The sequence below is a fragment of the Tyto alba genome, unplaced genomic scaffold (assembly GCF_018691265.1).
Source record: "Tyto alba isolate M040663 unplaced genomic scaffold, T.alba_DEE_v4.0 Super-Scaffold_27, whole genome shotgun sequence".
NCBI classification, from domain to species: Eukaryota; Metazoa; Chordata; class Aves; order Strigiformes; family Tytonidae; genus Tyto; species Tyto alba.
Window position 1 is genome coordinate 16,697,657 of NW_024881301.1, and position 17,181 is coordinate 16,714,837.

Genomic DNA, 17,181 nt, shown 5'->3' on the forward strand with positions numbered 1-17,181 from the left:
ACCTTAAAATCTCTCTGCACTTCATAAATTTTCTCTGCAAGACTTGGTTTCACACCACAGACATTGCTTGCTTTGCAGCATTTTGACTCTCTCCCAAAGTTAGCAGGACTTTATGAATTTGATGATATGCATTCACAACATCTATACTACACTACACTACACTCAATCTTAGCCAAACGGCTGAGAGATGCCTCACTACAAGGAAGACATTGAGATGCTGGAGTGTGTCCAAAGAAGAGCAATGAAGTTGGTGAAGGGTCTAGAGCACAAGTCTTATGAGGAGCAGCTGAGGGAACTGGGGTTGTTTAGCCTGAAGTTAAAGGAGGCCAAGGGGAGACCTTATCGATCTCTACAACTATCTGAAAGGAGGTTGTAGCAAGGTGGTTGGTCTTTTCTTCCAAGTAACAAGCAATAGAACGAGAGGAAATGGCTTCAAGTTGCACCAGGTGAGGTTTAGATTGGATATTAGGAAAAAAATATTCACTGAAATTGTTATCAAGCACTGGAACAGGCTGCTCAGGGAAGTAGTTGAATGACCATCCATGGAGGTATTTAAAAGATGTGTAGACATGGCACTTGGGGAAACAGTGTAGTGGTGGACTTGGCAGTGTTAGGTTTACAGTTGGACTTGGTGATCTTAAGGGTCTTTTCCAACCTAAATGATTCTATAATTCTACAGTGCAAATGACTATGTTTTAAGGATAAAATGCATGTGATTCATAGCAGAGTGAGGTCTGAGTTATTTAAATTCGACTTCTATTACACCCATAGAATTATCTATAAGCCTTATGTAAGTTACTGGACTTTTAATCTCTAAAATATAGATGCTAATAGTTATTTACCATTTAGACTATGAGATCTGTGAAGTTATGCACCATTTCACCCAGTGCTCTCACACTTACTACAAATAATACACCTGTAATAGTAACAACAACAAAAAAAAAACCAACAAAATTGAGTTACTAAATCTTCACTGATAACATGAAATAAAACTCAGTAAGTACAAGAATAAATGCAAGGTATCTAAATATGGGTAAGACTACTTTTTCATGAGGTTATTACATTTGTTTTCAGTTAAAAATTGTTTGAGTATCTAGCCGATTCTCTTTCAGAAATCCAACAAAATCATATCGATCATATTTGTACTGTAGGATACATTATAGACCATGAATAGTAATAATTTAATAACATACTTAGTGGCAGTTCTGCTAAATTGATTCTACAGATATTTTTTTTTAACTTTAATAGCATCTGAAATGAATTTATTTTATAAATTAATTTTTTATTTATATTTAACTGTAAAGCGAATCTTTTTTTTCCTTTAATTGTTTTTTGTACCTTTAAATCTAAAAGAAAATTGCACCTAGATTAATTTAAAAGGCACTGAAGCAATTATTCATACATATTAGCTGTTTAAAACTGTACCTTTAAGTTACAAACTTCTCAAGGGAAATTCTACAAAGGATGCTATGAGTCTGTTGCTATGCACAGCCAACTGAACTAAATGCAGATGAAGCAGATTGCTGGCAAAAGCTTCCAACAATCTATGAACAATGAATATCAGAGCTCTTTATTGTCTAGCCTGGTTCTTTAATAATCATTCTATTCACTTCATGTGTTAAAGGTACTAAGGCGTGGCTATTATCAGAGAAAGATGGAATACAAATAGGTAAATTCCTATACATGGAAATCAACAGGATCATTCATTATGTAAGACTTGCAAATGCACCCTGGAGCAATTTAGAGGTACATACATACATTCAAGTGACAGCAGCTTAAAAAATTCCTGGTATATCAACAAAGCTGGGCTATCTTTATGTAGGCTTGCCCTTTTCTTTCTGAAAATGGAAGGCAACACATCTTAGCCTAGCCTGCAATTTAAGAGGGTCATGAGGTCAGTAATTAGGCTGAGTAATGTATGAGAGCTACACCCATACTTTTAAAAATCTGATTATGAGACTGGCTTAATCATGACTGATAGTATTCTGACTGTTTATAATATGCATGTTTCCACATCACCTCTATTTTGTTCAGCAACAGTGCTGTCCATTCTTTAACATGAAACAATTCTTTATTGCAGAGGTCAACTTTTCTTTCAAATGCATCGCCAAAGAATGCTGGCAGTTGAGAAACCATCAATATTGAATCTATACCCAGCAGGTAAAGCTGCACCCTCTCATTGAAAAGCATCCTTTGGTGCCAACAATGTTCTTATAGAGATACACTGGGTAATAGTCACCTAGTCACAAATTAACACAGCTTGAGAGTACGAAAGAATAGCACTGAAGATAAAAAAAAATAAAACTAAATACATCCCCAAAAAGTTCCTTTTACTTATCTTTCTGCCAGTTCTCTTACGATAATTTGAAGCAAACGATGTTCAGATGATCAGTTAAAGTGAATAATAATGTCTATTATTCAGGAATTCATAGTGCATGATATGGCAGCTCATTAAGACCTAAAGCTTGCAAGTCTATTCTCTTCAGCAGCATAATGTTCTGTTTCTCCTGTTTCTCAGTTCATTTCTGTGTACCTATCAAGTCCTCGCCGGGTCCAAGATTATGTTTCTTGAAATCAAATAGCAACTGTATGATGTAATTTGTGAAAAGAATAGACTGAAACATCCTGAAACACAACAGAAGGTTCAAGAAAATGTAACAAAATTAACATTTCAAACTAAGATTCAGAAAGCATAGGATAAAATCTATTTCTAGACAAGCTGTAGAATGGAAACACAAAAACATCTAAAAAAACCCCAAAGAAAATGTAAGCAACTCCTCTCTTAGAAAAGCAATTAAGAGTGAAAATATTAATGGTTTTCACAAAAACGAGTGTGCATTTATTATCTCTGACAGCCTGCCTTTTATCATGTTCTCAGTATTAGTTTCCTATGAGTTTTGTTTATTGCATTTATTTACTTTGAACAACCTTTCAGAAAATAGCTGGAGACAAATATTGTCAAAGAATTTGCAATAGACAGCAACATTTGTTTACAACACACCTTGTTGCTCCTATCCTAACAGGAATTTTCCATGTAACTCACCCAAAAATCAAAGTTACGTTCACGATTCAGTAGCTTAAAGAAAAGTAAATTACTTTTGAAAGTACAGTGACAAGACCTAGGATGAACTAAAAAGGGTAAGCATGTACCACCCACCAACTGCAAAGTAATTCAGCAGACACTAACACATAAAGCTAACACCTCCCAGAAAAAACATTAAAACTATTTCATAGCTAAATATAACATCATCAAGACTTAAAAACATGCAAACTTTTGCTTTACAACATGCTGAAGTTCACAGTAGAGACAGAATCAGGTCTTATTCTTGCTCCTATGTTTAAGGTATATCCTGGGCACCTTCTGCTTACCTAAATGAATAAAAAAAAAAAAAATCAAGTTAGTTAAACCTGCAAAAATCTGCTGCAAGAAACTAGTTGCAGCTCAGATGCACCTGCAGTGGGTTACAGACCTCTGCAGCAATAAGGATGCTGAACTACCTGTGCCTCTATATCTGGTAGATACTGCTTGTGCAAGCCCACATTCAGTAAGAGAGGTCCAGAGGGCTACAATTATTCCAGTTAACTTGATTATGGGTTTTTTTGTTTGTTTGTGTTTTTTTTTGTTTGTTTGTTTTTTTTTAATTAAACACACAAGAGAACATTAATGGCTGCTGAAACCTGCTTACCTACACTGTTAAATTGTTAGAATGATCTCTGGGCCAAATATCAGTCTCTAAAAATTTCCTGGGTATACTTCAGGATTTAGAAGAGGTACTATTCTAAATATACAGTTTGCATATAGCTACAGTACTTATAGACTAACAGACTTCGAAATTATGAATTGCACGCATTGTCCGGTTCCCAAGGACTGAGCAGGAAATCACCTTCTTTGTTTTAGGAATATAGCTATTTTGTGGTCTTTTATTTAACACCAAACATACTTACTATGCATCCAAAGGCAAACAGAATCAGGTCTTGCCATCATTACTTACTGAAAGATAAGTGGCTCCCATATTCTAAGCAAACAAAAATAGCAATATTTTAAAAATATAAATATATACACTTGAGCACATCACAAAGTTTTGTAATATCCTAAATGGTGAAATTAAAAAAAAAAAAAAAAAAAAAAAAAAGATGACACAAAAGCATTATTTTACTAACATTAGTTTTATTGTATGCAAGATGTTCCATAATATACTTTTCCGGAGAGTGTATGAATTAGAACTGCTCAGATACAGAAATCTACTTAGATGTAAGATCATACACATTTAAAGCCAAATTCACCCCACTTCCTTTGAAGCCTTTCAGTGGGGCATCTGTAATGGTTTGAGTCCAGAGGGCAACTGAGCACCATGCATCTGCTCACGTAGCTTCTCACTCACCCCTTCCCCCTTAGGAATGGGAAGGAGAAAATAAAATAAAAGGCTCAGGAATTAAGGTAAGAACAGGGAGGGGTGGTTCACCCATTATTGTCATCGGCAAAAGACAGATTCATTAGGGGAAGAAAAATAACATCACTTTAAATCAAACACTAACAAAACCAACACTTAACAGACAAGGTAGGACAGTGAGAAGCAATGCCACTTCCAAAAACACCTCCCCCCCCTCCCTTCTTCCCAGGCTCAGCTCTGCCCCCACTCTCTCTTTACCTCCTCCCCCAGCAGCGCAGGGGGCAGGGGATGGGGGTTACAGTCAGCTTGCTGCTCCTTCCTGCTCGGGAGTGGGGATGAATGCCGCACACTCCTCCCCTGCTCCACATGGCTCCCCTCTCACTGGAAACAGTCCTCCATGAACCTTCTCTGGCATGAGTCCTCCCCACAGGCCACAGCTATTCCCATGCTGCCTTGGCCTGGGTCAGCCCTGTGTGTTGCAGTCCTCCCAGTGCCAAACCACAACAGAGGAGCCGCTTCTCCCCTCAGAGTCCCAGCCTCCTTTAAGCACAGATGCCTGTCCTGGTGTGGGCTCCTCCAAAGACTTCAGGTCCACCATGGACCTCCACGGGTGGCGGGGGAGCGGCCCTGCCATCTCATCATGGGATACAGGGGGTCTCTACTCTGACGCACCTCCCTCCCTTTGTTCTCCTTCCATGGACCTCAGTGTTCGCATAGGTATCCTTCTCGTAACTCCTCATCACAACCCCCAATCCTCCTCCCAGGTTCCCCTTCTTAAATATGTTATCGCAGAGGCACAGCCACCACTGATAATTGGCTCGGCCTGGTCCAGAGGCAGGTCTGACTTGGAGCCAGGGGAGCTTCGAGAAGCTTCTCACAGAAGCCACCACTGTAGCCCCCTCCCCTGCTACCAAAAAACCCTGCCACAGAAACCCAGCACAGCATCTAAAGTAAGTTTAAGCACCCTTTGCTTCTGAGGATTTACAAAGACATAAGCAGTGTCTGATTTACCTCTGAAGGTGACACTCACTTCCATTGATTTTAGTGACAATGTTCCTTATTTAGGTGTGAAAGTTAAATTACCTAATGTGAGAGAGATTAATTCATGTCCTGTTCTTAAATACCACAATATCTTTCTCAGTAAAGACAGTAAATTAAATGTTGAGTTTATACCAGCATAAATGAAGAACCTTTCAGAAATTATTCTGTTAGACAGGTGTGAATGAAATCAGACTATCTTTGTTCTCCTACATCACATATAACAGCATATTGTCAGCTCAAAAGATGTATAGTTTAATTTTAAACAGTATCATTTTGATAATGTGAAACAGCACTTTCCCATTATTAAGTATTTTCTGAGACAGCACAAGGTTATCCACTCATCCATTATGAGAAGTGTAGATCACATATCAGCAAATTTCTCCTCAGTAGAGAAAATCAAAGTCCTGACATCTGAAACTGTGCTTTGTACATTATTTTGAATATCTGTTTGCTTCAGTATCTTCTTTTATGAGTTTATAAATTTATCAGCCAGCCTCCATGTAGCTTTTATTAGGGTTCCAGAGCAATTTGTATTTTTTACATTATTAAAATACATTTCCTTTTTTCATCAAATAAAACTAGTAATCTTTCATGATCATTTGAGGTATTTACTTCCTGTCATTTCTGTTGTTTTGGAATATTCAGGCTAAGTAGATGACAATAGTTTGATGATAGTACTTTGGCCCTGTTGAAGTCAATGGGACTACATTCACTGAGGTCAGCAAGGCATCATTCCACTTATGGCCCAATTTCGAACAGATCACAATTTAGTGATTTGATCCATGACTCATAGTCCATGATATTTCACACTGAAAATGCAATGAAATGGAATTTGAGACTATAAAAGTCTCTAAACAAACTCCTCATGTGGAAAATGGCCCATTCATGATGAGATTTAAACAAAGGTCTTAGTCTGAACCAAAGCTAAAAGGGAGTCCAGAGAAAGGAAGCAAAGCTTATGCTGCCCTGCTCATAGAAGTGTTAATATCCAGTATTTATTCTCTTGAAGAAAATAATTTTATATGTGATTAACAAGAAATAATTTTGATAAATTACTTCTAAGTCACTTAAACAAATATCAGTTTCTAACTATAAAATATTTCAACATATGGAACCCAACATATGGGCCAGTCGCAAAGGTGCTAATTTTTGTAACTTACAGAAATATTAAGTTAATATATTTTTACCCTTAATCTTGAACTGTGCACTTCAAATGCTTTCAGCAAATGCAGTATTATATTCCAGATTCTGTATGTTCATATTCATCAAATGAACAGTGTCTTTAAGACTAATAATCAAAATAATTGATTGTCAGGCAGAGCCAGGACTCCACTAGCAGCCACATCATTATGTTTCAACAGCAAGTGAAACTGTTTTTATGGTTAAAAAAATCTCAACCATGACAGCAGCTTTATACATCAGCTACCAATAACTTTATAAAACCTGAAGTGCAGTTTTTGTTTGCTTTGTATTCTAACAATATCAAAATGCTATTACACTGTCAAATGAGTTGTGCTATATATCTTACATAAAACTGAGGATCTTGTACAGAAATTAAACTCTGGATCTGGCAAAATAACTGTTCAAACATAAATCTGATGAGGACTGCATGGCAACTGCGTGATAAGAGGGTGAAAGGAACCAATCTGACCATGATACCAAGGCTCATTTCCACAGGCGTCGGTCTTGGAAAAAGTCTACTGGGAGCAATAGAGCCATTTAGGCATGCTCAGACTACAGATTCATGCGATTTGATAGAACTCTGAATGCCAAGACGCATGAGCATCTCCTCAGGGCCAGTGTCACCTAGTTACGAAGTAAATAACTGAAATGTTTTCCTTGGCATTTATTTTTCTTAGGCTTCCAAATATGATTCAGAGATAAAAGCATGTAAATAAAGCCTGCCTTTTTAAAATATTTCAAAATCTTAGCTGTCTCATAACTGGACAGTTTAAACTACAAAATAGTACAAGTAATTATCAACAGTTAACACAGGGAGAAAAAGGAAACAAAGTTAAGATAAAGTACTGAGACTAGTTTTCATGAGCATCTTTATGAAAATGTAACTGAAAGTGCCAGAACATTTTTCAATACAATGTACCTAAACAGACATGCTTTTCAAAAGGGTCTAACAGTTCTCAAATTTTACTGAGTCTTAAATGGAGCCACACTTGACTCAATGGAAACACTTGCATAAGAAAGAAAAGGTCTATTTAATGACCAATTTGACTTAAGATCAGCACAGACATAAAATTGGAATTTATCCTTTAATAGAGAAAAGGAAATCTGTTTTTTATTTTTATTTTTTATTCCAGAGTATTCCTGTATCTCCATACCACAACTGTTATTTTATGGATGGTGCCACTGAAAATTATTCTGCAGAGTCCCAGATCTGCATCTTTTTGTGGGCATTCTTGTCAACCATATGCATGTTCATTCAGCTTTCTGCTGTGTCTTGGGTTGCTATTCACACAGTAAGACACAATCTCAGCACAAAGTCATTCAGCTCCATTGCTGAGATACCTCCTGTCTGGTACTAAATTTGGTCAAGTGGTTATGTGACTTACCATCTAAAACTCAACAAAACAATTCTTTGCTTGAAAACTGGAGACTGGCCATACCTTAGGCATTCTTACTCTGTTGTTTTCAAAGACACTGCTTTTCATTTTACATATTGTTGGCATAATGCTTATAATGCATTTGCCCTCACAGGTTCTAAAAACAAAGAACAAAGTTCTCTTCTACCTTTTTACATCTGTATAAGGAACACATGATGCAATAAATTTTCAATAACAGATTATGGATTCTTTGAACTGGGAAAGTACAGTACAGAAGAGAAATACCTCCTAAATCTTGCATATAATTAGCTACAGCAATGATGCTATTATGAACATAAGTGCATTGGATAACTTGTATTCCAAAAGCAGCACAACTGACACTCCCGACAGATGATTCTGTCAACATTGACTCCTCAAAAACAAACAAAAAGTTGGTTTCTAGGCTATTGTGCTATTCCATATGGCATTTTCAGGAAGGAATTTAAAGATCCCTTTCTACTTCCACAAATGCACAGTCAGTCTGAATTCTTACCTTCAGCTGCCCTAAAACATCTGACAGAGAAAAGCCTTTTTATTTGTTCTGTTTGTAGAGTGTAAATCCTGGAAACAGAAGGCAAATGTTGAAATTTATTCTGTCAAGTACAGACTGTGCAGACATCAATACTTTTTTTAACATACAATCAAAAATGGCTTCAGAGAGAAGCCAATTTGAGAGAATGATGCTCGGAAACCAAAGTTTCACTAACATGTCAGTGTATATTAACTTCTTTATATTGCCTTTAACATGGCATTACACCTAGCCAGGGATGAAACCTCAGACTGAAGGGGGAAAAAACAACTACTGCTAGTAAATGACAACTAAGTTATGGTTAGTGAGACTGAAAAGTATCAGTAGCTTTATTGTGCTAGAGGCCTATTTTGACATATTAATGACTGGTTGAGAAAGAGCTACATTTATCTAGGTCATAATGAGATATCACAAGCTGCTCCAAAGGATATGAAATGTACATATGGGATGGACAAGACAGCAGAGTAAGATAGGGACATAATAGTAAGATTGGAAGGAAAGGCAAGAACTCCTTTATATTAAAAATCAGCAAGGGTACCTGTAACCTATATGAAAAAATTCACTGCACTTTTGACATTGTCTAATGCTTGCCACCCAAATAAACAGTAATTACACGCATATTTCAATATAATAAGCCAAAAGTCTGATCCCAACTCCCACAAACCAACTGAAGCATATTTCAAGACAATTCCATTTGTAATAAAAAACAGATGGTAAAGGAAACAGATGTCTCTTTGTGATCTGATTTACACATCTGCAGACATTTACAATATGCATGCATTTCCAAAGAATGCTGAGCAAGTTAAATTGGGAAATGATAATTTTTACTTAATGGGCATGCGCAAACAAAGAGTGTGACCCAAGAATAAAATAAGGTGTGACAAAGACACATCTATCCTACCAAACCTATCTGTTTCCAAGCCAACATCATATTACAGCACTATGTTAAAGAAACACCAATCATGATAAAAATCAGACAACTTTGGAAATAGTTTACTGCAGGGAAACATCACTCAAATGTGAGGTGGCTGAGGGACGAGTGATTTTCAGATTTCTCCCCTCTCTGAAAGGAGGCGTGAGGTTAGCAATGGTTGTCCTGCAGAAATGTATTATGCAGAAAAGCAAAACATCCCTCAGCAATGCAGGCCTGGAGATTTATTTAAGATCGTCTAAATCTCAGATTGCCATTTTATGCAGATACCAATAATAATCCATTGACAATGACATAAAAAAAATTGCAATGGTCTCAGTGAAATTATGCACAAGAATCAGCAGAGAAATGTGTTACAACAAAGAAGGACGGAAGAGTCTCACTCAAAAAGGGAAAATCCTTGCAGAACCTCTTAGATGAGAGGTACAGGATAAAGCAGTGCAAGGAGCCAAGATGTTAACAGCCTTCAAAATTAAGTTAGGTTGAGGTGGGTCAAAGCTATACAAAATCTTCTCCAAATGTAACTGCTCATTTGGGAGATCCTGATGGTTTCTTAGATTTTGTCCCATTTCTTTCTTTCTGGATAGCTTACTTCAGACTCACAAAGGGTACCACACTGTCAGACACGGAGAATTAAGTCTTCTAATTCATCAAAGCACAAAAACCAATTTCAGTGCCACATTTCTGAGCTGAAGGAACCGTATCCTATAATGATATTCAATATCCATGTCCATTCCAGTTCCGGGCCTGTCTGCAGAGACTGTAAATAAGGAACTAGATTCGCTCAAATGTTCTGTTTCCTCCTGCTGAAGGGATGCTGAACAGCCTTAAATCTCCGTTTATTTTGCACCACTGTAGGGACCAGTGGGACACAGACAGAATGTACCAGTAAACCTGTCCAAGGGGGCTAATTACACCACTGGGAACTGGGCCAGTTTAACCAGTTTAATTTCATATAGGCTGTCATACAATCAACAGATGGTAAGTACTTTCAGGTACTAACCACTTGGGCTGGAGTCAAATTGGTGAGCTGGAGGTGAAAAGCTCCATATTCTATTACTAATCCCCTGAGCTATAGAGTCCCCAGCTGGTAGTTCTACAAAGGTTCACACAGCTTTTTTTCAAAGGCAGCAAAAGTAGTTAAAAGGTGGGTTTTTTTAAAAACAAACCAAACCAAACTCACAGTTGCAGGAACATCTTTTTTTCTTAAAATAATCTCTCTGGAAGTAGCAGACTGTACACATTTTACAAGAATAAACAAACTTCTCTAATATTTATCCACAAATTGGGAGTCAGAGATCAGTAGTGCAAATTTCTGCTGACCGGCAGCATTTATTCCATAAACTTTGGGTATCCTAAGTGGTCCATTAGAGAACAACAGATATCTTCAATCCGTCTAATCTCTTCATTGGGCATGTTTTGCTTCCAGGCATGAATGCTACTTGGTGAAATTTCCCCTTCATAAGGAAGATAGAAAAGACTGGTGGAGGTGGCAAATAATATTTGGTTTAAGCTAGCAGGAGGAAGAGGAATACCAAGAAAAGCAAAAATTGTTTCAGCTGTCTTCTGAGGAAAGCTCACAATATCTTCAAACTTGACCAGCTGATAATTTGTTGGAAGCAAGTCCCTATTTATTCTCAGCGCTGCTGCTGTGTTTGCTAGCCATAAATAGGACAACACAGAAACAGCATTTGACTTAGAATTTGAAAGTTCTTTTCTTAATGATTCATATTCAAAGGCATAACCTTCATTTAAACTACATTTTCCTTTACCATTTTCCCCCTTAAACATTGCAGCCAAGTGTTGTGGAACATTTTTCAAGGAGTAAAGGCTTGGCTTATTTTTGTACAACATTGAATAGATCCACGCCCGTGGGTCCCTCACTACATATAACGCTCTCATTGATGGTCCTAGGATTTCCTGAAAGAAGGGAAGCTTTAATGTCCAGCTCCCACTACTGAAAGTAAGCACAGGCCGTGCATTAGGATAATAGATGAGATGTCTTCTCAGTTCCCTAATATATTCAGCGTCTTTATCTTGACTCACTCTTGCCCTGCTTCTTTGCTCTGACAGAGATTCTCTCTTTTTGGATCTTTTCTTTTTGTCTTTGCTTATGGAAGAATGCTGAGCTATTTTACTTCTGCTGGCTTCATATAAATGAATGTTTTGTAAATGTAACTTTGTGCCTCGAACTAGAGACTGGAGCCACCCTTGGATAAGACGAAAGTGACCATTCTGGACATCAGAAACCTTCCATTCACATGGATCTACAAAGGAATCAATCTCATATTCTGTCTCAGGAATTTCGAGATAGGGGGTAGGTATCCTGATGTATAAGAAGTCACTGCTATTGAAAAACAGCTGTTTTAAAATTTCTGCACCAGAAGCGGGAAGCGAAGTAATGATAACATCTGGCAAAACAAATGGGTTTCCTTCTAATTCTTTGGCTTTATTGTCTTTATCATGTTCTAGCCTTGTCATGTCACTGCTCCACTTTGCACAGATGGGCTGAGTACACATGCTCCACACATCCACCAATTCAATAAGCCACAGAGTGACAACCAGTATCAGGATCCAACGCAACATTTTACCAAAGGATACGTAAAACCGCCACTGAAAAGCCAGTATGACCAAACTAATACCCAAAATTAACCCTGCAATTATGTTCACTTTGAATCCAAATGGGAAAATCACTCTATTATTTTTTATCTGTTTTTTCACAGATTCAGTACCTAGACCAAACTTGGTCACTTTGTTTTCATGAACTACTTTGGCAAAACCACCAAAGCCCAAGTAATCCAACCTTGTCTTTAAATTCTGATATTCAGTCACAACAGAGATGGTATTTTCAGTGTTGTTGACACTGAGGGAAATCTTAAATCCAGATTTTGCATTATCTATCAGTCTACAGTTAGAAACATTGACATATGGGCCATAGAAAAGGTAAACAATCCTTGTAAGCATGTTTTTCATTGGAAAGGTAACATTTATAAACTGAGTCCATCGCTTTTTGAATTCAGCAGCTTGTTCTGCCTCCTGTATCCTAGCAACAGGACTACTCCCACGATGATCAAACCAAAACATCTTGTAGTGGGCATCCCACACATCCATCATAGCTCCGTTGTATTTGTTCTTAAATTTGTAAGGTATGTATTTAAAATCAATGTCAAGATTATGAAAAAAGGCACTGACAGAATTAACAGGAGAGTCTTCCTCCTTCTCGATATGGTCTACTACTAACAATGTCTGAGAATTTAAGAGCAGCAAAACACGATACACACTTTTTAATTTCATTGCTGATGTGTAAGCAGATACCGCCTCGCCACTCACAAACATCATGTCTCCAGCCTGGGAGGCTGTTACAATTTCTCCAGTTGAGTCTCCAACCTCATCACCAATCCACTTCAGCCACTGGGCACACTCACCAAGCTGTCCCTCCCAAGGCTGGTTGCACTGGCTTGTAGGAGATGGAGCAAAGACCAAGACATTGTTCAGGTGGCTGAGTTTAGGTCCATAAAGAGCCTCAGATACAAACACCTGTCCATTTGGAGCAAAAGTGAAAGAGTTCTGATCAGGATGTTCATGTCCTGGATTGAAACTTCTCCACCCATCAATCCAGGCATACGGTTGAAAGTGAACGATATCGTAGACAGCACGTCCACCAAGTTTTCCAGACTTAAAAGACACAAAGGTGTTTGTCTGACTGTGTGGCAATCCAGCCCCATAAGTAACAACTCCCCAGTTAGGAAACACATGCATTTTAGCAGTACCATAGTCAGGAGGTGGCTGTGGAGTGATTTCGGCAGCATACCATATAAATTCAGTGTGTAGTGTGCTCCACCTCTGTGCAGTGGACGGCACCATTGGCCCATCCTTGGGTCTGTGCCTTCTAATTTGCTGTGCCAGCCAGTTGCCAGCTCCATTCTTCATGACAAACTTATCCAGGAAAACTAGTTGGCTCTCAGGGCCATAAAACCAGTTGTAATTAGAATCTGCTACACCCACAGTCCTCTGAAAGCCTGGTAATAGGGTGGCATAGTAAAACCAAAAGTGCATTTTGAGCCAGTTATTCTCCAAGTTGTTAATACCAAAGTGGCGCTGGGCCAGGAAAACATACTGGGTTACTGACTTGGCTGTGTAACTCCCATAAGCTACTCCCTCATCCAGAGAGCCATCTACAATATGATTGAGCAAAAACATTGTTTTCTCCATCACATCAACAACACTGTGTTTCCAAATATTTGCCTGAGATCCTTTGTCCACTCCTGCAACTAAAGCCCCGATAAGCAAAGCAAGCATATTGGTTGCTTGGTGATTATGGAGAAGCTGCTTCCCCCAGGAACGAACCTTTGAGTACTCGTACATTTCCTTGCTTACAGACCATATCTTCTCCAGATACTTTTGCCTTCTCTCATTTTCCAGTGAATTGTACATGAAGTCAAAAGCAGTGGCAAATCCTGTTAGGGAGTGACCAAGTGGCACTTCATCTCCAGGTGCATTCTCAACCAACCAGTTTTTGTAGCCAGCCATTCTATCCATATATTCTAGAGCAAAATCAAATGCAGCTTTATCTTCAGGGCACAGCAAACAATAAAATGCTAGAGGTGGCAGATTGTTACCATAAATCTCATTCCACTTTGCAGCAAAATCAACATGCTTGGGTGGAGGTAGGTAGTATAATGGGTTGGATAGCATAACCATCACCGCACTTCTGATGGCTCTAAATAGATGGGAATGGCTTGTATGAGCCTTCTGCCTCAGTGCCTGGACATCTTCAGCATCGAAATACAAGCTTGGATGAAGAACTGTTTTTTTCAGCTTCTGCTCAGCACTAAGACCTTCAAGTTGCTGTTTTTCATATTGATTTACATTTTCTATGAAAGTCACCCAATCAGAGTAATTGCTTACAGATTCTTCAAAAGTGAAGACAGCAAACATCATTAGTGCTAGAAATAAAGTATGCCCCGTGAACATCAGAGCCATGATCCATTAGGCAGCTCTTCTTCCCCAGGCATGCATTTCCTAACAAAACACAATGTTCAGATATCAAACTCTGATCCAGTTAGTACAAAACAGAACATCTTAAGGCATATTTTTAGGAGAAAAGACTTAGCATGTACTATGCATTCTAACAGATACTCAGACTACTCGTAATCTGAGCTACAACACTGAAATAATAAGGATCTCAAAAACTTCAAACTCCAGTGCCTTGTCTGTTCACACTTTTCTCAAACACACTACAGCATAAATACTAAAATTAGGGAAAAGGCAAAACCTCCAAGTTATGCATATAAAACACAGGCTGACAATGCACAGTGAGAGACTGAAAGACTATCTCTTGGCAACTTGAAAAACTTGACTTGAAAAAAGGAATTGGAGTCATACATTTACTTTTTTAAAAAGCTTTCAATCGGGTCAAATTCCACTTCTAGAGCTGACAAAAACTCCACTGATCACAAAATGATACAATTTATTCAAAACAATGTGTTGCATTTGATGAAAAGGAATTTACAGCACTTGGAAAACAGACTCCAGAACTGAAGTTATTGTCTTCAGCCTTCCCCTTATTTCAGTTTCCATACACACTCTTTCCATCTTTCTCTTTTGGGACTCATGGGAGAACGGGAAGGAAAAAAGAAATTAAAAAAAAAAAATCAGCATAGATCCTCCATCAGCTCCTTTTGATGGAACTGCAATGCTTTTAGCTTTTATTCCCCGCCGTATGTGAAAGGTGTGTCTGAATTAAGAGTCATAGAGTATCAACATATTTTCAAGTCTTCTTTCATCTTATCTTCAGCCAATAATGCCCAAATTTTGCTTCATTCAGACAATCCTGCTCCTGCCATTATGAAGCAGAAGGAAAACATGTGAAAGAGGCAGAAAGCCAACACTTTTTTTGTTGAAAGAGGGGTTTCGGGTTTCCTTTCTCTTTGCATGTCGGTTCTTTCTGTGGAAACAGAAACAGAAGTTCTCTGAAGCTGTATAGGTATCAGAACATATTTAAAGTACTTAAGACAACAAAGTACTTATAACTTTCTAGGAAAGATGTGTTAATACACCTTTTCGTTTTTACAGATTTTTTTTTTTTTTTTAAAGAAGCATTTTCGAAGTTCCACAAAATTTATCTCTGGCAAAACAGAAATTCATACTGGCTAGCTCAGCTCGCCTTATTTCACCTTTTTCTGCGCGGCTAGGAGGCCTCAGGGCGTGTTTTCCCATTACGCCACCGGGAGCTACCCACGAAAACAAACCCGAAACACGCCACCGAACTTAAACGCAGCTCCGATGTTTGCAATACGCCTATCGACAAACCCCGCGCGGGGCCCTGCGGCGGAACGCAGGCCTCACCGGGCACCGGGCGAGACTCACCGACCCCGGGGCCGCCCGGGCAGCATCGCCCCCAACAACATCCCCCACCCCACCCCCGCAACGCCCCCCGGCACCGCCCGCGGCCAGCAGAGGGCGCCCGCCGCCGCCGCCGCCGCCGCCCTCCCCTCCCGCCGCCCGGGGCCGCACAACTTGAACAAGTTTGGGCGGCGGGCGCGCCCCGCACGCTCTCCCCCCGCCGCGGCCGGCAGCCTCCGTCCCCTCGCTCCCGAGCGCAACCCCGTCTTACCGCAGCGGGTCCGGCGGGCGTCGGGGCGAGGCGGGCGGCAGCTGCCGCGGGGCCGCGCCGCTCAGCCTCGGCCAGCGCGGCCCGGGGCGCGGGGCCAGCCCCCGGCCGGGGGGCGCGGGTGGCGGGGGGCTGCGCCGGCCCCGCTCGGCCGGGCCGGGCCGGGCCGGGCTGTGCTCGGCTCCGGCCCCGGCCCCTTCCGCGTTGCCGCTACTTTCCAGCCGGGCTGGCCGCAAGTTCGGGTCCGTGCCCTCCGCCGGCGGCTCCCCAGAGTTGATGGCGGGGGGAGATGCGGCGGCGGGCGCCCAGCGACGGGCGCGGGCAGCGAAGCAAACTCGCACGGATGTCGCTCCGGAGGGGCGGGGAGGGAGAGAGGGAGGGAAGAGGAGGGGGGGGGGGGGGGGGGGGTTGGCAGAGCCGCCCCCGGCGGAACAGGGATGTGCCGATCCTCCGCGCCGTGCTCCGGCGGCGGGCGGGCTCCCGGCCCCGCCGGCGCTCCCGGCCGCTCCTCTTCCCTGCGACTGCGTGAGCCGGAGCCGCTGCTATCGCCGAGCCCAGCCCCGCTCCTGGCGGCGGATGCCACCGCCGCCCCTGCGCCTCGGCAGCGGGCTGCCGGCGGAGCGGAGCGGAGCGGAGCGGGTGCGCCCGGGGGCAGGGCCGGGGCCGGGAGCGGCGGAGGCGGCGGGGGGAGGCGGAGCCCGGGCGGCTCCCGCGGCGGCTGCCCCGAGACCGCGGTGGGGGACGGCGGGGCAGGCTCCGGGGGGCGGGGGGGGGGGTGGAGCGGGTCCCGGTGCGGGGAGCGGCAGGCAGGTGTTGAGAGGGCTCCGGGGAAGAAGGGCTGCCGCAGGGGGTCGGCGTCCCCCCGCCGGGGTAACGGCAGGGCGGTCGGAGAGCGGGATAGCGCAGGGCTGGGCTGGGCAGGGGGGCAGGAGCCCTCCCTCCTTTGGACAACAACTTCGGAAGCGCGGAGTACATGCGTAACGGTGCCCCTATCAGAGGAACCACGGGGGTACGCAGCATCTGCTTGTTGGAGCAGCCCCGCTTTTTGTAACTGCCCCCCTGCGCAGGCACTTTGTTTT

The 17,181-nt window shown here is 41.5% G+C and overlaps 1 protein-coding gene across 3 annotated transcripts; it reads right to left on the reverse strand.

Moving 5' to 3' along the window:
• Positions 1–9,235: 9,235 nt before the first annotated feature.
• Positions 9,236–16,756, reverse strand: DSEL (dermatan sulfate epimerase like). 3 transcript variants are annotated; one of them, XM_042798167.1, is made up of 2 exons: positions 16,106–16,756; positions 9,236–15,432 (listed from the first exon to the last, which is right to left on the reverse strand). In XM_042798167.1, the coding sequence occupies exon 2, from the start codon at positions 14,470–14,472 to the stop codon at positions 10,822–10,824; it is 3,651 nt and encodes a 1,216-aa protein (XP_042654101.1). In that variant the 5' UTR covers positions 14,473–15,432; positions 16,106–16,756; the 3' UTR covers positions 9,236–10,821. The 3 variants fall into 3 exon arrangements, with proteins under 3 accessions (XP_042654101.1, XP_042654100.1, XP_042654102.1); XM_042798166.1 differs by having other exon boundaries at positions 9,236–15,436; XM_042798168.1 differs by lacking the exon at positions 16,106–16,756 and adding an exon at positions 15,859–15,878 and having other exon boundaries at positions 9,236–15,436.
• Positions 16,757–17,181: the final 425 nt, after the last annotated feature.

What these genes read in the sequence shown, in the direction of transcription:
- DSEL (XM_042798167.1), bottom strand. Translation starts at nt 14,472, where the DNA reads ATGGCTCTGATGTTCACGGGGCATACTTTATTTCTAGCACTAATGATG.